Below are 26,973 nucleotides of genomic sequence, written 5' to 3' on the forward strand. Positions count from 1 at the left end.
GCACTGTATACTATGTGCTCCAGTGTTTTACTACACACACTCCTGTAGTTGGAGACAATATTTTTGGGTTACTTTTATGGATTGGTACCACTTTGCAACTTTCCACTCCTTAGGTAAACAAGAAGTACTCAACGATTTCTCGAACATATTAACCAGATAGTGGGCAATTATGTCAGAACAAGCCTTTAGCACATAAGAAGGTATACCATCAGGACCACTTGCAGAAGAAGCATTTATATTGTCAAGTAACTTAAGTATACCACTATGTGTCACGACCAGTTCCAGCATAGGTTTGAACACATTGTCGGGAATACGCAGTAATTCATTATGGCATGGAGTTGTGAAAGAATACTGGAAATAAAGATTGAAGCAAGAAGCTTTATCGAAGTCATCAGCAAGAAGGACACTACTGTTTTTTAAGCTCGGGATGCGAACTGATTCTTTGCTAATTGTTTTTAAACACTTCTTCATTTCTTTTGAGTTATTTTGTAACTTTGGGCCCAATGCTAAAAGTATTTTTCCTTAGCAACCTTGTTTTCGACTTTTATAACTTTTCCAAGGGTCTTTAGCATAACAAATACTGAAGGGTTACGCTGCTTTCTATAAGCATTCAGAAGACAATGTCTCTTATTAATCAATTGCTTGACCTACCGAGTAACCCAAGGCTTATACCTATGTTTTTTTGTTTTTTTTTTTGCAGACAAATGTTTACATGAAACATGTGTGTCAACCAACTGCTTTAGTGTGGAGGAAAATGTATCCCATAGGGTACTGCAATCTGTGGATTGAGCTAAGTGACTGAATTCCCGCAGGAATATGGCAAGATCAGTAGATCATTAATGAAACATAATTGCCTTTCTAAAAAAAATATACCTTCCTTGGGTGATCATATACACATCAGAAGGGGACGATCTGAACATGCGCCACAATGCAGTCATGGTCACTAATACCGGGAATTATGGCGTTATCAGACACAAGCAATGGCTGGTTTGAAAAAAGCATATCTAAGACAGAAGAAGAGGACCTTAGTGTTGAAACAATAAACAACAATCTTCTGGGCATCATTAAGAAGTGTGCAATAGAAGTCGGTGGTAACTCCGTTAGACAGGATACCTATCTATCCATATCTATATACCTATCTATGTCTATACCTATCTATATACACCTATCTATATACCTATATACCTATAGATACCTATCTACATATCCAGCTATCGCAGGAGACAAAAGATCTGATCAAGAAACACCAGTGTATGAAAGCCACTAACCCTACAGCTAGAACAGAACTGGCAGAACTGTCGAAGTTAATCCACAAGCATAAGACAGCTGACATAAGGAAGTATAATATGGATAGAATTGAACATGCTCTCAGGAACGGAGGAAGCCTAAAACCAGTGAAGAAGAAACTAGGAATCGGCAAGAATGAGATGTATGCATTAAGAGACAAAGCCAGCAATATCATTACTAATATGGATGAGATGAGATAGTCCAAGTGGCTCAGGAGTTCTATAGAGATTTATACAGTACCAGTGGCACATACGACGATAATGGGAGAGAGAATAGTCTAAAGGAACCTGAAATGCCAAAAGTAATGCCGGAAGAGGTGAAGAAAGCCTTGGGAGCTATCCAAAGGGGGAAGGCAGCTGTGGAGGATCAGGTAACAGCAGATTTGTTCAAGGATGGTGGGCAGATTGTTCTAGAAAAACTGGCCACGCTGTATACGCAATGCCTCATGACCTCGAGCATACAAGAATCTTGGAAGAACGCTAACATAATCCTAATCCATAAGAAAGGGGACACCAAAGACTTGAAAAATTATAGACCGATCAGCTTACTGTCCGTTGCCTACAAAGTATTTACAAAGGTAATCGCAAATAGAATCAGGAACACCTTAGACTTCTGTCAACCAAAAGACCAGGCAGGATTCCGTGAAGGCCACTCAACAATAGACCATATTCACACTATCAATCAGGTGATACAGAAATGTGCGGAACATAACCAACCCTTATATATAGTGTTCATTGATTACGAGAAAGCGTTTGATTCAGTCGAAACCTCAGCAGTCATGGAGGCATTACGGAATTAGGGTGTAGATGTAGATGAGCCGTATATAAAAATACTGAAGCGACTCCACAGCGATTGTAGTCCTCCATAAAGAAAGCAACAAAATTCCAATAAAGAAAGGCGTCAGGCAGGGAGATACGATCTCTCCAATGCTATTCACAGCGTGTTTACCAGAGGTTTTCAGAGACCTGGATTGGGCAGATTTGGGAATAAAAGTTAATGGAGAATGCCTTAGTAACTTGCGATTTGCTGATGATATTGCCTTGCTTAGTAACTCAGCACACCAACTGCAATGCATGCTCACTGACCTGGAGAGGCAAAGCAGAAGAGTGGGTCTAAAAATTAATCTGCAGAAAAATTAAGTAACGTTTAACAGTCTCGGAAGAGAACAGCAATTTACAATACGTAGCGAGGCACTGGAAGTGGTAAGGGAATACATCTACTTAGGGCAGGTAGTGACGGCGCATCCGGATCATGAGACGGAAATAATTAGAAGAATAAGAATGGGCTGGAGTGCGTTTCGCAGGCATTTTCAGATCATGAACAGCAGGTTGCCATTATCCCTCAAGAGAAAAGTGTATAATAGCTGTGTCTTACCAGTACTCACCTACGGGGCAGAAACCTGGAGGCTTACGAAAAGGGTTCTACTTAAACTGAGGACGACGCAACGAGCTATGGAAAGAAGAATGATGGGTGTAACGTTAAGGGATGAGAAAAGAGCAGATTGGGTGAGGGAACAAATGCGAGTTAATGACATCTTAGTGGAAATCAAGAAAAAGAAATGGGCATGGGCAGGACATGTAATGAGGAGAGAAGATAGCCGATAGTCATTAATTAAGGGTTACGGACTGGATTCCAAGGGAAGGGAAGTGTAGCAGGGGGCAGCAGAAAGCTAGGTGGGCGGATGAGATTAAGAAGTTTGCAGGGATGACAAGGCCACAATTAGTACATGGCCAGGGTAGTTGGAGAAGTATGGGAGAGGTCTTTGCCCTGCACTTGGCATTACCAGGCTGATGATGATGATGATGATGAAAACAGCAGAGCTATTCGGACCACACCTAGTAGGTTGACTAACAAACTGATAAATATCATTGGTAACTATTGCCTCGTGGAACGCTATAGACAGAGCGAAAGAATTAACAAGGACAGGCTTATTGTGAACCCACCTCACGCCAGGCATATTGAAATCACTGCCAATAAGATAGTCATTATTTATTACAGAAAGAAACTCGAAGAGGGCTGTGAAGGTCTTAGGCAATGTAGAAGTGGGGGAACAGTAAAAGGAGCCAATTGTCAGCAACTGCCCAGTTTGAAATCGGATATTGCACCAAACTGATTCGGGACAATCAGTTGAGATTAACCCAGGAGACAATTGCAAGCACGAGCCAACAAGTACAAAGACTCCACCACCATGCGCATTGCAATCGGAACGGTAAACGTGAAACAGGCAGAAAAACTTCGGAACTACCAACAGATTCATTGAGCCAAGACTGTACCTATAATCACTAGAGGTTTGACTGAAGAAGCCAAAGTAGCGAATTCACCAGTTTTGTTTTTTGTGCTTCAGCAGTTCACGACTAAAGTGGTAAGCTCTGAAATTGGATGACTGGAACATCCCACGCGCACACATTGCTTTGAGGACTGATTGTTTGGGTACCGCCCCTTCTTCTACTTTTTCAATTCAACAACATTATCCTGAATACCATTATAAACATAGCACTTCTTATCAATGAGTAGCTTATCATATCGAAGTTTGAAAGAGCAATCCTATGTTTCTGCATAACTTGCAAGTTTAGATTGCGCAAGCCTGACGTCAGGGCTGGAATACTCACGGATTGCAAGGTTACTACCCTCAAGCCTGATACCATGAGATAGCATACGTTCCTTATCCTTGAAGTTAACAAACCTAATAATGACAGGTATGTTTTTGTTTTCGTCAGATTTACCAAGCCAGTGAGCACGCCCTATACCTTCCGGAATAATCTGTTCACCCAGTTGCGTTTGAAAGAAAGACAGTACTTTTTCCTCCAATTCAGACCATGTCTCATCAGCTGAATCATCCAGGCCAGAAATAATGAGGTTGTTTCTTCTGGATCTGTTGCTCTCGTTATCAAGTAATGCCCTAATCTTCATCATATCATGACGAAGGGTGTCAAGAACCCACGGAGCTGAGGCTGCATTGCGCGTATCAATCTGTCTGAGAGAATGCATATCAGTTTCCAGAAGGTTCACCCTGCTAACAAGGGCTTGCACTGACATGTTCAGTACATTTTGCTGTTCTTTAACAACTAGTATTTTCTGAAGAAACCTCGCCTGATTTATTTCCAAACCTTTACCAACCTCAAAAATTTCAGTAATTTTGGGACTGTCAGAACATGTAGATGCTACATTGGTTCTGGGGCCAGGGTTACTCTCGATTATCTCCAGAGAGAATTAACAGAACACTCTATACAGCAACAGCAGCAACCAACCCTACAAGGCACTTTCGCAAAACATATAGCAAGTTGGGGATGCACGACACCGTTACTATATAACGATTAGAACTACGATACCATTTAGCAGGTTGTAAGTAACTGACCTGTGCGTATAACGGTTGTGAGAACATAGCCAAAGCGATGTCGTGCCCTGGAAACTCGGCTGACAAGTGCTGTTTATATATCTGCCCCTCGGATTGCATGATGCTGGAAGGCTTCGGTTGCCAGGTGAGATCAGATCGCAGTCAGTCTTGGATGCTGGCACGAAATTGGCTGGGAGCGGCGAAACTCAACCAGCACACCATCGATGAAGCTGGTCGAAGGCCACACCAGTGGCAATGGAATGCCCGGCATATCGAACCCCCCAAATGAAGCTTTCAGGAGGAACAGCGCCAAGACCTGTACGTAGAACAGTTGTGAAAGCATAGCCAAAGCGATGTCGTGCACCCAGGTACACCGCTTCGTTGGCGTTGAAGTGAGAGGCAGCACACAGGTGAATTCATTCGCTGCTGTGGGTGCTATGTTGAAAGCAATTGTCTTACGGAGGGCTGGTTTTTCTGTTGGGTAAGGATAGAAATGCTTACGCATTTAAAACCATCATATTTCAGTGTGCCCTCATTACTTAGGAATTCGTAAGCACCGTTGAACACCAGCTGCTTCCCCGAGGACGAGTTCGAATAGGGCTCATTCTACAGCTACACAGTACTGAGTACGCTTTATCACATCTTCTGTGGCTTTCTTGATGACTGACGCTGGCATTCTATGGCAGACATCCATTATCCTTGCCATGAGCTCATCAGACATATATCTTGATCATGTAAACACAATCTTTCACATAACCCCAAAGAAAGAAATCAAGTGGAGAAAGGTCAGGTGACCTAGCCAGCCAATTTACAGGCCCGTGCCTTCCAATCTATTGCACATGAAAAGTCGCATCCAGCCAGTTTCGTGTTCAGCTGTTGCTGTGTCCTGTGTACCACAGAAGTGGAAGACATGACAACGGGACTTTGCTGAGAAACTCACCCACCACTTCTTCAAGCATTTCGTCCACGTAATGCTGTCCAGTCAGTGTGTGATCAAAGATGTCATTATAGCACCGGCACAAATTTCGAACCGCACACTGAAGGACCACTGCTACTGGTGCCGAGTGCGAATTGGAATCACTCCAACAGTGTGCATTGTGCCAATTTACCGGGCCGTTTCTGCAAAAATTGACACCATCTGTGCACATGATGTTGCTCAAAAATTCTGGTGATTCATCGGCCTCTGTGAGGACCCAATTCGAGAAATTTAGACGATTCTTCAGGTCCCTATCTTTCACGCATTGTGCAGGTTAAAGTGGTACTGGTGAAAGGCCAAGTCATTTAGAATCCTCCAAACTGATGACTTGGGAATTGGTACCTGGGCAGCCACGTCCCGCGTGCTAGCATGAGGGTTTAAGGCCGTAAATGCTAGAACATCGGTGTGTAGGCTTGGACGCAAAGATGGAGTCCTCTGCCGCTGTTTTTGGAAGCTGCCGGTTTGTCTCAGGTTTTCATAATTTCTGATGATAGTCGATGCGCTTGGTGTACCGCCACACTTCCATGACTGATATACGCTTGAGGCCTTCCTCTTGTTGCCATTTGCAGCTCCGAAGGCGAGGATCATATTTTCCTTTTGTTCGTTAGAGAAAGACATGGCAACTGGGACAAAGCAAAACGCACCTTTAAGCTTTTGCACTGACATCAATTCGCTTTTGTGGTGGTAGGTTTTGTGGCAAAAAAATAAAGAGAAAAAAGACAGCATCCGTGCACTTTATGCTAAGACAACAGCTATCACAGTTTGTTTCCAACTATGACCAAACGCGACGTGTTACTTCAGCCAGGGCATGGAAGATAAGGAACTAGCTCAATCACGATGTTTTCCTTTCTTTCCTTTATTTCATTCTGGCTAACTCAGAAGGAGCCTGTTCGAGGGCGCTGCTTTATGATGCGGGTCGTAGTGCAGTCACATAGTATTTGTTATATTTCGCAGTGTTTATCAGTCGAAAAAAATTTTTACGCAATTAGTATGGCACTAAAATACCGCAGTTAGATGTCCCTTGTCTGTGTCTACTAATGACTCATTGACACATTGATAATTAGGATAGTATGCCTCGAGTTAGATAATTAATTACAGTTACCTATTAAATCTCAGTGATTAAAAATTCGGGGCAGCTATTCCACTATGCCGGAAACAACATGCACTAGGTTTTCTTGAACAGAATTTATTTTTTTATTAAATCAGGACGCATCATAGTTAATTGGGTCACCCTGTACATATTTATGACCTCTGTGTGCAAGTGATGGTGTTTGCATTTCTAATAAATGTTGTTGTGTTGGGTTTAGTGGCGCATAAGCAACTAAGGTTATCATATGCCCCTAATGCATGTTGCAAATTATTAGAAGAGATTCTTTTTTTTTTTTCATGAGTCATTAGCATTGCTTACTGGAAAGAGAAGCAATACTGAGAAACCTATTCACGTGCATTTCACACGCCATTGATAAAAGACTCTGCCAAAAGGGTCACTGAAGTCTGCAGGCTTTTTTTCAGGGTCAAAAAAACAGGCAAACCAATTTGAAGCGACGTGAACGTACATCAACATATTTCCTAGGCATAGGCTAGCCATACCTTTTAGAAAGAATTTTTATTTGGCTACTCCTTCTCTTTTAAAAATATAATAAACTTTGCCCTGTGGACATATTTAAATATATTGTGTATGTGCATGGTGTTTACAGTGGAAATTTAAAGCAATGTTGAAGCAAGGAAATACGGATGAGGCAGCCACCGCTAGTGCTTTTAATGCGCCTGTCCACCTATTATCGGGATTTGCAGAAATACAGCAAAAGTAAGAATTAAAAGCCATGCACGTCCGTGCCAACAATGATGCAGTAAGTCACAATAAAATTTGAAGTGAGAAGGTTGATGCAAGTCAAAAGAAACTTCAATTGATGTGGGTGACAAAACTCTGGTAATGACATTTTAGGTGTTTGTGTGTGTGGGGAGGAGGTAGGCTTCGGCATTGCCAGGCAGCAACCTCCGGAAACATACTGAGGAGGCTCAGGCCACGGAACCACCCCATAGTCAGCGCCTATGCTTGGAAGCACTGTTACTCCCCACCAGGCCTTCCTGTCACCAAAGAGCTGCTCATTTCTGGTGCTTGACCAAATCATTAACTACACTGTGCGGAAGAAAAGCATTCCAAAAATACTGCAACTTGCTTGCCTAGGAAATGCACAATAAGCACACAACCCCACAGTTTCTTTCTTTTTTTTATTTGCCTTGTCTCTGACACATTATGTCAATAAAATTGAGAAGTGCTTGCTCTAAGGCTAGTTTGTACATGCTGTTGAGAACGAAAATAGGGCAAAAACAGGGCAAGAAAGACCTACACAACACTGACTGGTCTATGGCAAAATATACTATTACGATACGATCAAGCGATGCTCGAGAAACGAGTCGCCGCGAGAACGACAAAGTATCAATCCCACAGTTTCTTTCTTTTTTTTATTTGCCTTGTCTCTGACACATTATGTCAATAATATTGAGAAGTGCTTGCTCTAAGGCTAGTTTGTACATGCTGTTGAGAACGAAAATAGGGCAAAAACGGGGCAAGAAAGACCTACACAACACTGACTGGTGTATGGCAAAATATATTATTACGATACGATCAAGCGATGCTCAAGAAACGAGCCGCCGCGAGAACAACGAAGTTGGTCGGTGCGCTTGGCGCGAGCAAGTGTCGGTCTGGCTGCTTGGCTCCAGTGTAAATAGCCTGTAAATAGCCTCTTCTGTCTGTGTCTTTCCACACGCAACATTCTGGTGGAGGTCAGCGATCCCCGTCCTCACCACGGAACTCAGAAGTGGTAAGCACACCGAGCTTGTCACCATGCCTCCCGGTGACGCGCACACCTTTGCAACGGCTTCGGCTTGTCCCACTGCTCCAATCGTCACGGTCGCCCCACATCGCGACCCAGATGTGTTCTCTGGCCAGGAGGGACAGAATGTTGACGACTGGATCAAACTCTATGAACACGCCAGTGCTAATAACAGGTGGGACCCAACGATTATGCTCGCCAATGTCATCCTTTATCTTGGCGGCACCACATGCGTGTGGCACCAAACGCATGACGACGAGATAACCAGTTGGGACAATTTCAAAGAGAAGCTATGGGAACTGCTCGGCGACTCCAATGGGCGCAAGGCTGCAGCGAGAAAGGCTCTTGCGTCTCATGTTCAGTCATCTACGGAGCCGTACGTTTCCCACATCCTCGATGTCTTGGCTCTATGCCGCAAAGCTGACGATGCTATGTCCGAAGCCGATAAAGTGTCGCATGTTCTAAAAGGCATCGCCGACAACGCTTCCAATTTGCTTGTTTTTGGCAACGTCTCGACTATCGACGCCATCATCAAAGAATGCCGCCGCCTTGAACAAGCTAAGAGCCGCCGTATCACAAGCCACATCACGCGGCTACCCAACACTGCTGCTACGTCGACATGTGAGGGTCGACCACGGCAGACCACCACCTGTGACGACGTCACCCGTATTGTTCGCCGCGAACTCGAGGCCACCTGTTTGCCAGCTTTCTCCACGACGCCTCCCAATCCGCCAACAACCACCATTGTGATGATCCAGGCCGTCGTCCGACAGGAATTTGAGAGCATGAGCTGAACTCCGTGTGTTCCACGTCTCAACCCAGCGTTCCCCAGTTCTCTAGCGGCCCTCCTCGTCCTCGGCAGTCCTTTTCCGCCACATCTCGCCACAACTCATCCAATTGGCGTACCCCTGATGACCGGCCGATCTGCTTCCACTGCGGTCACATCGGCCGCGTTGCTTGTCACTGCCGCAACCGATGGCCACCACCTCCTCGGACATACACCGCCGCTTATTCCCGTGCCTTTGGACCTTCCGTTCCCTATACCACCCACCATGAATCCAATGCCACTGATGCTCCTGCTCCGAACCTTCGGTACAGCCGCTCGCCCTTACCTCGACGCCATCAGTCTCGTTTGCCCCAACCCCGTCGCTTCTCTTCGCCGCCTATCGCCTCCCAAATCCAGCCGGAAAACTAGGCACTGCAGCTTCTGGAGGTGAAGCTGCGTTGTCGACCCTGCCTTCAAATCTCAGTCACGTTACCCAAGAACCGAAACCTTCGTGACGCTGACGTTGATGGCTATCCTGTCACGGCACTCATCGATACAGGAGCACATCTTTCAATTATGAGTGCTGCTTTTCGACGACTGAAGCTCCTCCCCCAGTGTCGGCACGCGTCGTCCGCGTTGCGGATGGCGCTACTGTGCCTATCATCGGCATGTGTCAGCATCGCCAGCTGCCACATTCCTGTCCTCTTCACCGTAATTGCTCATTGCCCCCACGACCTCATTCTCGGCCTCGATTTTCTCTCCGCACATTCTGCTCTTATTGACTGCTCTTCCAGTACCCTTCGCCTTGAGTTGCCAACGCTCGCAGAACCCTCTGACGCACCCCACTGCCGCTTACGTCCCACCAGCTTTCTTCGCCTGCAGCTAAAGTCAATAGCCGACATTGACCTGTTGTCTTTCCCACCAGTTCCTGATGGCGAGTACCTTGTCACTCCTTTGCCCGACATTCCAATAAGGTATGACGTTACAGTGCCTCACAGTACACTTAATATTACTGGGAACCGCACTCGCATGCCTATCTGTAACTTTGGATTGGCAAAGCAAATTCTACTGCAAGGTATTTGCCTTGCCACCGTTGATTGTCTCGGCGACCAATACGTGGCAGCGTCATCGACCGATGGTTCTCGCAAGCTTAGCAGGCCCCTCGCGCCAGCCTCGGGTGCCGATCCCGTATAAAGAAAATGGTTGCAACGGACCTGTCCTCGCTGTAGGCTGAAGAGCTTTGCCAAGTATTATCGTCCTACCGAGATATTTTCGACATCGACGATAGCCCTTTAGGCCAGACGCTCGTGGTCAAGCATCAGATTCTTACTGGTGATGCTACGCCTATTCACCGACGGCCGTATCGAGTTTCTGCGTCAGAACGCCAAGTAATTCAAAACGAAGTCAACAAAATGCTCGATAAAAACATCATTTAGCCTTCTTCGAGTCCTGGGTGTAACCTGTGTTGTTGGTTAAGAAGAAGGACGGCACGTGGCGCTTTTGTGTAGACTACCGTCATCTCAACAACATTATTAAGAAGGACGTCTACCCGCTCCCACGCATAGATGACGCCCTTGACTGCCTGCACGGTCTATTGATCTTCGTTCGGGATACTGGCAGATTGCTGTTGATGACATGGACAGAGAAAAAACCACATTCATCACACCTGATGGCCTATACCAATCAAGGTAATGCCTTTTGGATTATGCAACGCCCCTGCCACCTTCGAGCGTATGATGGACTCCTTGCTCCAAGGTTTCAAATGGTCCACATGCCTCTGCTAGCTCGACGACGTCATCATCTTCTCGCCGACGTTCGACACTCACCTTGAACGTCTCACAACTATACTTGACGTATTTCGAAAGGCGAAGCTGCAACTTAACTCATACAAATGTTGTTTTGGCCACCGGCAAATTACTCTTCTAGGCCATCTCGTTGACGCATCCGGAGTACAGCCTGATCCCGACAAAACTCGCGCTTTCAGAGAGTTTCCGGTTCCGAAGACAGCCGCAGACGTTCGAAGTTTTGTAGGCCTATGCTCGTACTTTCATTGTTTTGTTCCAGATTTTGCGACAATTGCTAGACCCCTAACTAACCTTTTGAAGAAAGGCGTACAATTCTCGTGGGGCACTGGCGAGGCAGCCGCCTTCTCTCGTCTCGTCACTCTTCTAACCTCACCACCCATTCTCGCCCACTTCGACCCTGATGCCCCTACAGAATTGCGTACAGATGCCAGCGGTCATGGCGTAGGTGCCTCCTCACACCAACGGAGCGCAATTATTCCATTACGGAACAAGAATGCCTTGCTGTTGAAGAGTACGCATTTGGGATAGTTGGTTCATGATTACGAGCAATAAAAACAGCGCTAAACGACAGAACGAGTCTGGGCGGTTGCGAAGTTCCGTCCTTACCTTTACAGTCGCCCTTTTTCCGTAGTCACTGACCATCATGCTCTCTGATGGCTCTCTTGGCTAAAAGATTCTACAGGCCGGCTTGGTTGATGGGCTTTGAGGCTACAAGAATTTTCATATTCTGTGGTGTACAAGTCTGGCCGCCTGCGCCAAGACGCTGACAGCTTGTCGCGTTACCCTGTTGACGACTCTGACTCCTCTAATATTGCCAGTGCTTCTTGCGTATTCTCTGTATCACAGCTGCTTCATTTCGCCTGACGAGCAACGCCGTGATGCCTACATCAGAGTACTTATCGACCGTTTTGAGCACTCTCCGGCCGATGCTACTCTACGCCTCTTTGTCCTCCGCGACGGTACTCTGCACCGTCGTAACCTTCATCCGGACGGCTTTGAGTTCCTACTTGTAATACCTAAACACCTCCGCTCCACCGTTATCGAAGAGCTCCACGACGTACCAACGGCAGGACATCTCGGCGTATCTCGAACCTATGACCGTGTACGTCGCCGTTTTTTCTGGCCGTGCCTTGCCCGTTCCGTACGACATTACGTCGCCGCTTGTGAAGTTTGCCAACGACGCAAGAAGCCTTCCCAGCTCCCCGCTGGTTACCTGCAGCCGCTCGACATCCCTGCCGAGCCCTTTCATCGTGTCGGCTTAGACCTTCTCGGCCCATTTCCGGAATCTACATCAGAGAACAAGTGTGTTGCAGTCGCGGCGGACTACGCGACCTGCTACGCCGTAACCCATGCTCTTCCGACCAGTTGCGCAACTGATGTTGCGGACTTCCTCCTACATGATATTATTTTGATGCATGGTGCTCCGCGTCAATTGCTAACAGACTGTGGCCATACGTTTCTGGCCAAAGCCATTGACGACATCATGCGTGCCTGCTCAATACAGCATAAATTTACCACCTCCTACCATCCCCAAACAAACGGCCTCACTGAGCGCTTGAACCGCACCCTTACAGACATGCTATCCAAATACGTTTCAGACAACCACTGTGACTGGGACCTGGCTCTACCTTAGATTACCTTTGCATACAACTCTTCCCGTCTCGAAACTGCTGGCTTTTCCCCGTTTTACCTCTTGTATGGCCGCGAACCAACGCTACCACTGGACACTGTGCGCCACACCACCGTCTGCCACAGCTTCAACTAGCGATTATGCCCGTGATGCAATCACCCATGCTAACCATGCTCGCCAACTTGCGCGCGCTCGTCTACAAGTGTCTCAAGACAAGCAGAAGCAACGCTTACGACCTCCATCACCGTGATGTCCATTTTGTGCCCGGCAGCCTCGTGTTGCTTTGGTCACCTTCGCGTAAAGTTGGCCTATGTGACAAACTCCTTTTTTGTTACACAGGCCAAAGTGACCAAATGTTACGAATGACCAAGTGTTACAAAGTGACCGATGTCACCTATGAAATTGTTCTAGCCACGCCCACTACGTCCTCCGCTGTGACAACCAGTGACATTGTCCACGTCGCCCGACTCAAGCCCTACAACTCTTCACGCGCCTTACATATTTAACAGCACCGTGACAGTGCTTTTGCCGCCACGGGGGGGGAGGGGGGGATAGTATTACGATATGATCAAGCGATGCTCAAGAAACGATCCGCCGCGAGAACGACGATGAAGTCGGTTGATGCGCTTGGCGCGAGCGAGTGTCGGCCTGGCTACCTGGCTCCAGTGTAAACAGCCTGTAAATAGCGTCTTCTGTCTGTGTCTTTCCCCACACAACAATATAAGGGCCAGGGAAGCTAAGAAACCACCACAACAAACAGGTGGGAGGGCAGGTAGGTGAATGGCCTCGAAGTCTATGCAGAAACGGAAGTGTAGAAATGCTACGGGCTGCCACATCGTTCAACAAGCTGGTGAACGTTGAAGAGTGTGACTGACTAGCAGAAAATAATGTTAAGAAGGGGAGTGGAGCGATGAATACAAGGAGGGGGAAGACGCACATAAAAGGCGTCAAGAACCAAATCGACAAATAATTATGGACGTGGGGTGCGTCTCGTCACTGCCCGACTGCTCAATACCAGAAGGCCATGGCCAGTCGCGTAGCTGAGGCTCGCCTGCCTCATCATATAACACGTGCTGCTTGCTGCGCAGAGCCCATCCTTATTAAACATCTCTGCAATTTTCAGAATAGACGGGTGTCAGGAGACACGGCACTTTCTAATCTCTCGAAGCTACTGGCCCTTATTTTACTGCGAACTACAGATGCCATAATTTTCAGAAAGGCTTCTAAACAAGAAACAGCCCGGTTCAGACTGTCTGCCTCATAACTTCCCAAGTATGATCCAACAACAATATGCGTCACGTGATAACCACAACACCATGATTGCAAGTTACTTCCCAACATCTCTTCAAACAAGTCGGACAGCAGGTCGCCGAAAGTTAGTGAAATTTTTATCATACAATACTATCGAAGTTCTAGCGCTGTGCTTCATTCCTGTACATTCCATTGGCTACGTGTTTTGTGTTTCATCCCTTGTGGACATGACTGCATGCGTACCTGTTGACCTGTGGGTTATTCACAAACTACTTACCTGGTTTGCTTTTGCTTTCCGTCAGTTTTTTTCATAATGCCACTGCATGTAACAAAGCACAACTGTATGTTTGCGTAAGTTGGCATTTACAGTTGTTTTCGCTGACTTTAACATGAACCAATGCACGTATTGGTATTCATGACGCCACTAAATGTATGTGATGTTTGTGGTCATGAAATGTTTCTTTTTTGATGCCACTGTTTCTACAAGTGCAAGCATGTAGAGATTGTGCTCACATTTTTTTCTTTCTCTCTCTCTCTCACTTCTTTCTTTTTTCTTACCGAGAAAAATGTATAAGTTGAACTCTGTGTGCTTGCAATCCCACTCTTGATGAAGGCTGTACCCCAGCCGAAACGTCAGTAATCCTGTTTTTCCTATGTGCACCTATTATTTGAACTATTTCTGTGCTGCATCCTGTAATTCGATGCTTCCTAAATATATATATATATATATATATATATATATATATATATATATATATATATATATATATATATATATTCTGACAAAGAAGCTTGAGAACAAGTTAAGGACTGCGCAAAGAGTGATGGAAGGAAGAATGCTAAGCATAGCATTAAGAGACCAAAAGAGAACGGTTTGGATCAGGGAGCAAATGGGTATAGCCAATATTCTAATTGACATAAAGAGAAAAAGAATGGAGCTGGGCAGGTCATGTAATGCGCAGGTTAGACAACCGTTGGTTACAGAATGGATACCAAGAGAAGGGAAATGCAGTTGAGCACGGCAGAAGACTAAGTGGAGAGATGAAATTAGGAAATTCGTAGGTGCTTGTTGGAATCTGTTGGCACAAGACAGGACTAATTGGAGATTGCAGGGAGAGGCCTTTGTCCTGCAGTGGACATAGAATAGGCTGATTATATATATATATATATATATAATCTACCTCGCTCTACCTGTACTTTTGCTTGTACTTTCTGGTGATGTTGAGCCAAACCCGGGCCCAATGTCCAAGGCGGAGGCGGATTCCTTTGCTACTATACTGGAAACAATACGCAGGCTAGAGGCAGCTGATGCCACTACTACGGAAAAAATACTTAAACTTGAGGAAGGGCAGGCTGCTTTAGTTGCGAAACTAAACTACGTCAAAAATGACCGTGCAGCTGCTTCAGAAACGGTGCGTCGACTTCAAGAAGCAAATGCGACTTTGCGGGCCGATCTAAAGGCAGCCCACGACAGGCAGTCTGCTGCAGATGGTGAGGTCAAGCTGCTGAGTACGAAGCTTTCTGCAGTGGAGTCGAGGACTTCACTTTTCACTTGAATGCCCAGGTGGCCCGGACCTAGGCTCTCATTCATTGAGTAAATTTTCTGAGCAGATTGAAAACATTTCTTCGAGGTGTGATGAAAACGAAAATAGAATGAGACGCTCAAACTTGCTGTTCTTTGGCATAGAAGATAATGCTCGAGAAGATTGGGCTGCATCGGAGCTGAAGATAATTTCTTTCTGCTCAGAGAAACTTGGTATCACTGTAACGGGTGCCCAGTTTGACAGAGTGCATAGAATAGGTAAGTTCGCTGATGAAAAGCGCAGACCTATCATTGCTAAGCTGACATATTTTAAAGATAAAGGACGCATCTTGGCTGCTGCGCACAAACTAAAAGGTTCTGGTTTCTACGTTCAAGAGGACTTTTCATTTTCTACACGACAAGCCAGAAAACAATTGATCGATCACACGAAAACAATAAATAAACCATTCAAACTTTCAGTTGACCGACTGTGCATTGATAACAAATCTTATGCATATGATGCCACAAAGCGTTCAGTAATAGAAATCAGCAGATAGCTAGACCAGGACACACGTGAAACACCGCTAACTCATCGCATTGCTACATCGTTAACAATATCATTCACTAATATTAGAAGCCTGATGTCGAAACGCGAACTCGTCTCATCTTATCTTGAAGCCTGCGACTGCACTATTCTTGCTCTCACCGAAACCTGGCTTTCCCCCGAGTTAGCCGATCCCGAAATTCTTCCCGCTAAGCTAACCTACAATACTTATCGCTGCGATCGCTCAGATAGAAGAGGTGGTGGCGTCCTCCTCAATATTAAAAAGACTATCGCATCATACATTATGGACACATCTTCAGGTCTGGAGATTGTCTGGGCCGCATGCCGCTGCCATTCCGCTAAAGTTTTAGTAGGCGTTTGTTACCGCCCTCCAAATTATAGTCATTGCTTCGCTGATGAACTGTGCAATAGCATTGCTAAAGCCACCCAGCTCTGTCCAACTGAGTTCACATACCTTATTGGCGACTTTAATCTTCCTCTCATTGATTGGCCTAACTTATCATCATCTTGCAGTTTTTCATCAGAATTCATTAGCCTAACATTAGATCATTAAAGAACCTACCTGTGGCTCCAACGTCTTAGATCTTATACTAACTAACGCCCCAGAAACTATAGAATAAGTAACACGGTTGGATAGTTTCAGTGACCACAGATTACTGAATGTATCCATCAGTATCCCATTACCATCTACAGGTGTCTTAAGTAAGACAATTCGTGACAACAAGGGAAATTACGAAGTAATCATCATTGAGCTAGAATCCTTTCTTGAACATCATTTTCTACCTTTGTTCCACACTATGTCTGTTCATGATAACTGGGTCACGTTCAGAGATAAGTTATGTGCATTGGTTGAGCAGAATATTCCTTTAATCAGAATAACTGAAGACAAAAACAAACCGTGGTTCACTACGTTCCTTCATCTACTCAGAAACAAAAAGAAACGTTCATACAGAACTGCAAAAGGAATCGGCACCCCGTCAGCTTGGGAAAGGTATCTTAACTGTTTAAGTTCTTACTGCTCTGCTCTCAATGTAGCCAAAAATAAATATTTTTCCCAAGACCTTCCTTCACTACTCAAATCTAATCCCAGAAAGTTCTGGCAAATTTTATCTCCTGAATGCAATACTAATGACATCTCGTTACACAATAAAGAAAACAACATTCCTATTCCTAACAATGAGTGCGCTCAAGTTTTTAATAAATTTTTCTCATCCGTATTCATGAAAGAAAGTATTACTAATTTGCCCGTTGTTGCAGACCTAGATTACCGGTGCATGCAACCTATTGAAATTACTATTGATGGTATTGTTAAGCTTATTAATTACTGGAAAGTTTCGTCTTCAGCAGGTATTGACAATATTAATTCTAAGTTACTAAAAGATACAGTATCAGTATCTAGCAAGTTTTTATTTCACATTTTTCACCAATCTTTAATCACAGGTCAGATACCCCAAGATTGGAAAACAGCCAAAGTCATACCCATCTTCAAAGATGCTGACAAAAACTTAGTTGAGAACTACTGACCGATATCGCTAACGTGCATATGCTGTAAAACGATGGAACATATTATTGCATCTCATGTTTACCAACATCTAGAGTCGAACAACTTCTTTTTTCATAATCAACATGGTTTCAGGAGAGGTTTGTCGTGCGAAACGCAACTGCTTGAATTTACGACAGATTTACATTTTAACATGGACTCAAACCTTCAGACTGACAGCATCTTTCTGGATTTTTCTAAAGCTTTTGACCACGTAGCTCATTGTCGCCTGTTTCTGAAGTTATCATTGAAACTTGATTCTATCTATCTTAACTCTATCCTGGCTTCGAAATTTTCTTTCTAACAGACAGCAGTTCTAACAGACAGCAGTTTACTTTCGCTAACAGCTTCTCCTCGCCCCTTTCAGATGTTTTATCTGGTGTACCACAAGGAAGCGTGCTTGGTCCCTTACTCTTTCTGATATACATTAATGACATACCCAATAACTTACCATCATGCATGCGCATTTTTGCTGACGACTGCATTATATATCGTTCTATTAACACCTCCAATGACCACCTGATCCTCCAAAATGATCTTAACCAAATTATTAATTGGTGTGACACCTGGCTAATGACTTTAAATTCATCAAAATGCAAAGTGATGTTCTTCACCCGCAAACGCACTAACTTGAACTATTCTTACTGTATTAAAAATGTCCCGTTATTTTGGACCTCATCATATAAATATTAGGCGTAAATCTTTCAACAAACCTCTCCTGGACTTCTCACATTAGCACCATCTGTACCAGTGCCTCTCAATCACTGGGTTACCTGCGACATAACCTTCGGAACTCACCTACACTTATCCGCAAACTGGCATTTCAAACATTTGTTCGCCCTCGACTTGAGTTCGCCGCTCCAGTCTGGTCTCCCCACCAAAATTACTTAATTACCATGCTGGAATCAATCCAAAACAGAGCCACACGTTTCATTTCCTGAATTTATGACTGCCGTTCTAGCGTAACTCAAATAAAGATTCACCTTTCACTTCAGCTGCTAAGTAATCGTCGCGGCATAGCCCTTTTGTCATTATTTCATAAATACGCCCACCACACTAACAAACGTTACCTACACCTAGAAATGTCATCGCACACGTGCCACAGATTATATAATCATCATAGCTTCACGCGCATCTATGGTAAAACAGAAGCATTTAACTGGTCTGCGATCCCACGTGCCATTCAGCTCTGGAACAACCTTCCCGACAACATAGTTGCGGAAACTGACCGCGAAAAATTCAAGCACTCACTGAACTCGCTTAACCCTTGTTAAAAGTTAATATCACACTCACTGTTCTGTGTTAGTTTTTCTACCTTTTTCTTGCACTGTTATACGTTTGTTACAAACTTATAGAGTTTCTTTTTATTGTACTCATATGCAGCTTTATGTAGCTAATGTTCCTCTGACTCTTAAGCTGTGCACTTGGCTGCTGCTTTCTTTTATTATTGTTGTTACTAGATTGTATGTACTTGATTGTATGCCCCCCTTACTCAATCCCCATGTAGGGGCCTTGTAAGGTATTTTACAAATAAATAAATAAAATATATATATATATATATATAAACGAGAAGAAAGGGGGTTAACTGAGGGGCCCGATTTTTATTAGTCATATCATAAGAAGCCAACAAACACTTACACCACCTTTGCGAAATGCGAAGGTTGTGGGTTCGGTTCTCACTTGCGGCAAGTTGTTTTTTCATGCACTTTAATTTCCATTAATTTATCGTTTCTGTGTTTCATTTATTACGCACAAGTTGGCTTCTTGTGATATATATATATATATATATATATATATATAGAGAGAGAGAGAGAGAGAGAGAGAGAGAGAGACAGAGAGAGAGAGAGATGAAGGAGGATGAGGAGTGGTAGTTGTCAGTGAAGAACCCCCCCCACCCCAAATAAATTTCTGGCTATGCCACTGCTGCACAGCACATGAAACTGCTAGCTTGCAAGTCACTAATACAACCGCAACTAGAATACACATCAGCCCCTCCCCTCCCCCTACTTGGAACCCTACCAGATCTGCCTCACAAATGGCCACGAAGCCTTTCAGAATCATGCTATCCGATTGATTCACTCTGCATTCTCATATGATAGCAGCGTAACTTTTTTTAAAAGCATATTCTGCTGTGTAAACCCTTTCTCAGCACCATTTTATTTCTAGCTTATCATTATTTCATACATTTTTTTGACAGTGTACTCAATCGTGCACTCAATTTTGCCACCGTCACGCATATCCCATCGCACAGGTTTAAACGTAACCTGTCCTCCTGCACATACTGTCAACAACCTTGCTTAGGATATTGCAGCAATTACCAGCTCATCTGCTTTCCCTGAAGAAGTTACCTCGCGTCACACATTGTAACAAGGTCACCATAATTTATTATTTTTTGTAAACCCATCCCTTATGTAAGAACCATGGCAGGGTCTGTAAGGTATTAAACCATTTGCTGCCAAAGCCGGCGAATCGCCGAGCATACGTGCAGTGGCAATGTTGCCGAAGCCGGCGAATCACCGGGCTGCCGATTTTATGATTTCCTGAAGCTGTTGATAGACGGCAGCACTTATCACCTTATCTGAAGATGCTTGGATATATTACCGATAGATGACAGTATTGAGCTGTGTCATTTGAACGCACTTTTCTATGTTCTCATTTTTTTTTTTCGTGTGGTGGCGTCTGGCGGCAGAAGGAACAGCGACCTCTAATGGACAGTGTGCTCTTTCCGAATGTGATATTGGATATCCTCTTGGTAGCGACAGGGATGAGCAGCCTCAAGGCAATGCCAGGTGTGTAAGGCTAAAGGAAAAAAAAGTTAAAGCCTCTGGGAGTGTGAAAAGTGTGGTGCTGCTTTTCACATGCCTGAGTGCTCCAAGATTTTTCACACGGTGAAACGCCTGCGAGTTGAAAAAACTTCACAGAGTAAAGTGTGAATATTTCTCAAGTGTCAATGAATGCATTTTGATAAGTGTCCAGCAAATATTTTGCTTAGGCGCTCATTACGCACAGAAAGGCGAGAGTGTGGCATGCGCGCACACTTTCGGTGAAACAATGCGCAGTACGGATGGCCCGCACGCGGACGCAGCGGGCAGCAGTGAATGGGTTAAAGTGAAAGCTTTCGCTATTGTGGTGACAGGCATTTATGAGGAGGTAGAATGAATAGTTGCATTTTGCCAGTTTAAATCATTTCTTACGGTGAGTGAAGGTAATTGATCCTTCTATTGGTAGTATTCAATTATTACGCAATACTTATCTTGCCAAATGCTTATCTCCTCACTATGAAACCAGGTGTGCTGCATCATATCTCGTGTTTTTTCTATTCATACACAGAAATAAATAATGTGATGCTACCAATCTGAGAGGGCAACAGTATTTGTTTCAACGTGAACACACAATGAATTGCTGCATTTAGCAATCAAGCTATCAGATGTGAGTGTCATGACTTACGGCACTGCTGCTATTATTGAAGTAGAGTAAAATGTTAAAAGCAGAAGCAAACATGAATAGAAATGAATACATTTTGGCAATGCAACCCGACGTCCAAAGTGATCACCAAATAAAAGTTTGGGCAGAACTCATCTACGATGACTATACCAATATGTGAATAGATTTTTTTAGAAGGAAATAAATTTACTGAACACTGAATGGTTTTTTGTTGTTGCTGCTGCTGCTATTGTTATATAACACATTTCTGTTATAAGTGTACTTTTGTACACTTATTAGCAAGATAATCATGGGTGTGTAATTGGTGATGGATATGTTTCTTATGATGATTACTATGAAGAGCGGCAGATACCCAATGATCCATGGTGGCAGTTCACTGAAGGGCGCAACACTCGCCAGTGGTACATACCCAGTGACCCAAGTTGTTTTTAGACTTCACTCGTCGGAATCGACTCATGTTTTTTGGTTATATAGTAAGATAGCCGAATATGAAAAAGACTGGTCTCACAGTGTCAAGAATTCCATTCGCCTTAAAACGTCGACATGCATTCGCAAGATGTAGTTTTCAGTGCCGCAGTGAAAGCCCCAAATGAACAGCGCGCTTTGCAAACAAGCCACCGGTGCTTACCATGAATGCGTTACCTCGGTCAGTCCTCGTCGGAATCGATGTTCTGCGGCCCGCTGGCCGTGTTTACGGCGGCGGCCAGATCGGCACCGCTCTTGCCCGAACTGAGGCGCTCGCGGATCAACTCGGCAATGGCCCTCTTGGTCCGCCTCTCGAGTTTCTCCAGCTTTTTGGTCACGTCGCGCTTCAAGTCCCAGTCGGGCTTCCTCGGAGCGAGTGAAGCTAGGTCGACCTCTTTGGCGAGGTCTTCCGAATCGCCGACGGCGATCTTCTCCTTGATCTCTTCTTCGATGGCAGCCGGAGAGATGTCCGGGATCACGGACTCCTTGAGTGCTTCGTCCTCGGGTCTGTAGGACCTGAATACCGGCTTTGGCAACGATTCCGGCACCGGTTGTTTGGCTTTGTCGTCTTCTTCGGCGTCGTTGGCGCCTGTTTTCTTCTCGCGTAACGCGCGAAGGCGTTCCTTTCGCTTCAACGCTTGCTCCTCTAGAGAACCGACTTGTTCGTCGGCGGCCATTACTCACGCAAACTGCGCAAACGTGCAAACCGCCCACGAACCCGCCATTCTAAAAAGCCGCTAGACAAGATTGGATTGGGTGGGCTAGACATGGCTAGACCTTCGGGATCACTCGTAGATCACTCGGGACATAGAGTATCTCACTGAAACTCTATGACTCGGGACAACGACCCCTTATACATAGAGTTTCCTACAAAAATTACATTTTTTGTAGGAAACTCTATGCCCTTATACACCAGATCGTGGTTTTAACCAATGCCTCCTTTACTAGATGCCAGCCGCGTTGTCCGTAAACTCGGTTCCGGGCCCTCTCTCTTTTCTCTCCTCCGCGAAAAGGCAACGAGCGCCGCTTGTGGCGGACGTCTGCAACTTAGATCACGTGCTGCGGCCTCTGAGATTACCACGGCATCTGCTGCCATCTCGGAGGCCGCAGGCGCGGCGGCACGGTTGCGGAGCAGACGACGTCGGCTGCGGGAAGCGCGTTGCGCGGAGCCGCGCAGACGACAGACTATGCTACATTTTTTGCTTGAATATTTGAATAAAGAAATAAAATCTCGATGTGTGTTAAGAAATGCCATGAAACATTTTTTAAGTTATCGAGAGTGGTTTACAAAGTTCTTAAACGCGCTTTACCAATATTGCGACAATAGTTGGAGTTAGCAGACGTGTTGCTTTGCATCAGTTTGTTTGTGAAGTATTTCGACTTGACAGACGTACTTCGTCGCAGGATTTGTTTAGGTGAATGCCGGCTCTTTACGCTCGCAGTTCCTGCGCCTTGTATCTCTCATTTATCCATCAATTTAAGGCCTCCTAAATGTGAATCCTTCTACCCGTAGTGTCCAACAAAGACTGCAGTCGTCATGCCTTATTGCTGTGTGCCGCAATGTAAGTCAAGCACTCAATGCCGACGTGCCGGCGTATCGTTTCATGAAATACCGGTCGACAGCGGTTTGCGTGAAAGATGGCTTGACGCTATTCCTAGGGAGAATGGATGCCCACACTAACTTCAAACTGTTCGGTAGTTTGCAGTTTGCACTTTCGGGAGTGCGATTTCAGAGAAAGCTGCAAAATGCGACGTCGACTTAAGCCTGGAGCGGTCCCCAGCTTGTTTACCGAGCGCTTTTCGCGAGAGCCAGACGCCGGGTGTGCCATAGCGGAAAAACGTAAGCGAGATTCGTCGCCCACAGGCGCGCTTGACTGCATGCTGCCTTCTGAAAGCAAAGTACTTTGCTCGCAGCCACACGATGAACAGTCAGCTGAGACAAACTGCAACGAGGACCCTTCTGGAACTGCCACATAATGTTGCCCAATAGCTGTTCCCGGCTGGAGTTTGGAACTTGTCGAGCGAAACCAAGAACGACCCGCTATGAGCAACCTTTTGTTTGGCGCGGCAGCCAGTAAAGATACCCTAAACGAGGACTCGGCGCCTAATCGGGGCCCTGGCTGTACTATTCCGATTGGTTCCTTGCCATCTGGTGGCTTGCAAGTTAAATCAGAAAACAACGGAGCGCATTTTTCAGAGCCTGCTGCAGGGGAGGACGATGACACACAAACAGAAGACCAAAGCGCTCTAACAGATTCAGTGAAGTTTGCATCTAAGAAGAAAAGGTAACCAACAAAGGCTTTGCGCTCGTTCAAGACGCAAACACCATGGAGCTCAAACCCGTCAAGCGTGTTTGTAGAAAAAAAGCGATGGCGACGAAAAGAACGTGCGCTGCGAGCAGAAAATGATAAACTGCGCAGAACTGTAGACGCCTACAAAGAAGAACTTGAAAATTTGAAAGAAGAGTGCTGCGTCTCTGCATTTCTGGAAGTTGTGGCTGACGCCGAGGAGGGGACGGCAAAAGCAGTGCTGCTCCTCGACCAAGTAAAAAATTATAAAAAGAAAACACCACGCTGGTCGGAAGTAACAATCAGTCATGGCATCGTAATGCGACACCTCTCGACAAAAGCCTACGAATACTTGAGGTGCGAAGAGCTTCTCAAGCTACCTTGCAGAACAACGCTACAAAAATACTTCGGTACTACGTCCGGCGAAGTCGGTTTCAGCGAGTTGGTTCGCTCCCGCCTGGAAGCGGAGCTTGAGAATCTGGACACACCACAGTCAAAAGTATGTAGCCTCGTTGTTGACGAGATGAGAATTAAACAAAAGTTGCTCTACCACAAGCAAAGGGACGCGTTCATTGGTGATGTCGACCTAGGTCCTGACCTCGAGTACCTTGCCCCTGCAGCTGAAGGTGAACATCTGGCGAATTCACTGCTGTGTTTCCTGCTTTGTGGCCTGCAAGCAAGATATAAGATCCCTGTTGGTTATTTCTTCACCAAAGGTTGCACTGGAGACCAGCTCGCCGAGGTCATTCGTCACGTCGTCATCAAAACAGCCAGTATTGGTTTTGACGTCATCAGAGTTGTAACCGACAATCACAAAATCAATGTAACTGCTATGGAAATTCTGAGTGGTGGAGAAGCAAAAACACGGGCACCGCATCCGGCAGATCCATCAATGGATATATTTTTCGCATTCGATCAGAGCCACGTCATAAAGAACATCAGGTCTCAATTCCTGGCCAAGGAATTTGGTGAAAGCAAGGAAATTTCATCAAAGTACATCAAAATGCTGTACAAGATGCAGAGACAATCAACAGTGCGGCCAATCAGGTTCCTTACAAGGAAGCACGTTTTCCCGTCGAATATTGAAAAAATGAATGTGAAGACGGCCGTGCAGTTATTTTCTCCTGCAGTGACTGCAGCGCTCAAATACCTCAGGGATCAGGCAGGTCACAGCTGCGATTTTGAATTTGCATCTGTGGGGCCGACTGTTGAGTTCATGCAAGCCTTCCACAAGTGGTTCACGTGCATGGACGTGAGCAATCTTCAGCAGCACATCCATCGCAATGACGAAGATGCTCGTCAGTTTTCTGAAATTGATGACCCAAGGCTGCATTGGCTTGAGGGCGAGTTCCTTTCCTACATTGAGCAGATGAAAACTAAAAGCCGCGCGGAAAACTTCCTGAGCAAGCAAACGCACCATGCGCTCGTCTTTACAACGATGTCAAACGTGGAATCTATTCGCTTCCTTCTTTCTCACAAGAAATTTAAGTTTGTGCTTACGCGCAAGTTTTCAAGTGACCCCATAGAGGCCATGTTTGGATTTCTGCGGCGTAGCTCCGGCTGCAACGATGCCCTGGATGTAAAGAGCGCAGTGTGCGGAATAGAAAAGATGCTCAAGACCGGCATCGTTGCCTCCTCCGCCCAAAGCAACGTGAGAAGCTCGACATCGTTTTCGTCGACACAGCTTCTACCAGTATGTCAGACTCGCACAAAGACCACGAGTACTGCAGAAAAGGTTTTAGATGCGGCGGTGAATAGGCTAAAGGAACAGTGCCTCTCAGACACGCCATGTGCGTCAAATCCAGATGTCGCCAGCGTGGCGATGGTCGGGGGATTTATTGTGAGAGCGGCAAGCGAAAACATCCCCTGCGCCGAATGCGTTGCAATGCTGCAAGGAACCAAAGCAAACACTCCCCTCCTTGGCCTTATCGCACATCAAGATCGCGGGGGGCTCATGTATCCAAGCCAAGAACTTGTGAAACTTCTCATATGCCTCAGGAAATTTGTCGACAGCGTACTCCCGCATAGGAAATCATTCTCAAGACCACTCAAGGTTTGCGTGGAAAGGAAAGTCGAACTCCTCGTAGGACTACCACTTCTGCGATGCGGCAACACAGATACCGTTCACCGCAGAAGGCTTTTGCATCTCATAACTACGAAGTTCATTAAGCCACTTTTCAGTAACTATGCACTTGGAACAACTGACAGACATGCCACTGTGAAGCTGCTGGAGCGCAAACCTATTTCACGAAAAATTATTAAAATGTAGACTCATTTGTCTACGCGTTTTGCCGCTGCAGTGATAATTCTCGGGCAGGACATTTGAACGACACACTCAAGGCCATCCAATTTAAGCGTGAAGAAGTAAACGTGCTCAGTTCCCACGAAGAATATGAATGCCTCAAGCCTGGCCATCCTTATCGCCGAAATTCTTTAGGGCCGGGATCAAAAATCTACGGGCACTTTGCTGAGCTAAACTGCGATAGCCGAAAGCCTATCTATGAGTGCCTGTGTTACTGTTGTCTGAACTGTTCTGCGAACGGACGCCGCCGTGGCCGCGAGCATGGGATGAAATCACAACCATATGGCTGCAAGGTTTGTCGCCGATGTCCACACGCGCATGTCCGCGCTCTCCCACGCGCCCACTCGCACAGCGCTACTGGCATGACGCCTCGTCTCCTTTCTCCCCTCGCCGGTGGTCACCGATTTCCTGCGTCCACCACGGACTGCGTCCTGACACTCATGAGCTACTAAAGGCTTAGGCCTTAAATACTTTGCCTGATGCGCGCAACGCGTTCTCTCTGAAAGCGACCTGTGCTACATTGAGCACGCGTGACCCGATCGAAAGCATCACTACCTCAACACGCATGAGTAATTACGTGCGACTTCCAAGAGACATGCTGCCGAACGCAAACGCTGCACATGGTTTGACGCGTTCTCTTGCGAGAGAGAGTGTCGGTGAACGCGAAATACAGCAATTCTTCCTTGAACTGCGCACAAGTTAACTTCATGTGTTACACCAGAACAATGGTGTTCTGTACAATGAATGAACTCGGTCGACCAAGCAGCACTTCAAAACAAACTGCAATTAAGCGCTATTTCGTTCAAGCGCGGCCGACGAGCAAGCAGAAGCAACAAGCGATGGACTAGTAGAAACTCGACGACCTCCGGACGGCTGGTGCATTGGCGGCGGCACCGACATCACAAGCTCAAACGTAAGGCCCAAGTTCATTTTAGAGTGCGTGTATCGATTGTATGCGTGT

At 45.6% G+C, this 26,973-nt stretch overlaps 1 protein-coding gene across 2 annotated transcripts in view; it reads right to left on the reverse strand.

Moving 5' to 3' along the window:
- Positions 1-22,204, reverse strand: part of LOC142567698 (coiled-coil domain-containing protein 12) — a 74,558-nt gene extending 52,354 nt beyond the window's left edge. The window contains exon 1 of one of the 2 annotated variants that reach the window (XM_075677871.1): positions 21,600-22,204. In XM_075677871.1, coding sequence (XP_075533986.1) covers positions 21,605-22,099 — 495 coding nt within the window. In that variant the 5' untranslated portion in view covers positions 22,100-22,204 and the 3' untranslated portion in view covers positions 21,600-21,604. Of the gene's footprint in view, positions 1-21,585 lie in introns of both variants that reach the window. The other variant, XM_075677870.1, reaches the window with a different exon arrangement.
- Positions 22,205-26,973: the final 4,769 nt, after the last annotated feature.

Source organism: Dermacentor variabilis, unplaced genomic scaffold, assembly GCF_050947875.1.
Source record: "Dermacentor variabilis isolate Ectoservices unplaced genomic scaffold, ASM5094787v1 scaffold_14, whole genome shotgun sequence".
NCBI classification, from domain to species: Eukaryota; Metazoa; Arthropoda; class Arachnida; order Ixodida; family Ixodidae; genus Dermacentor; species Dermacentor variabilis.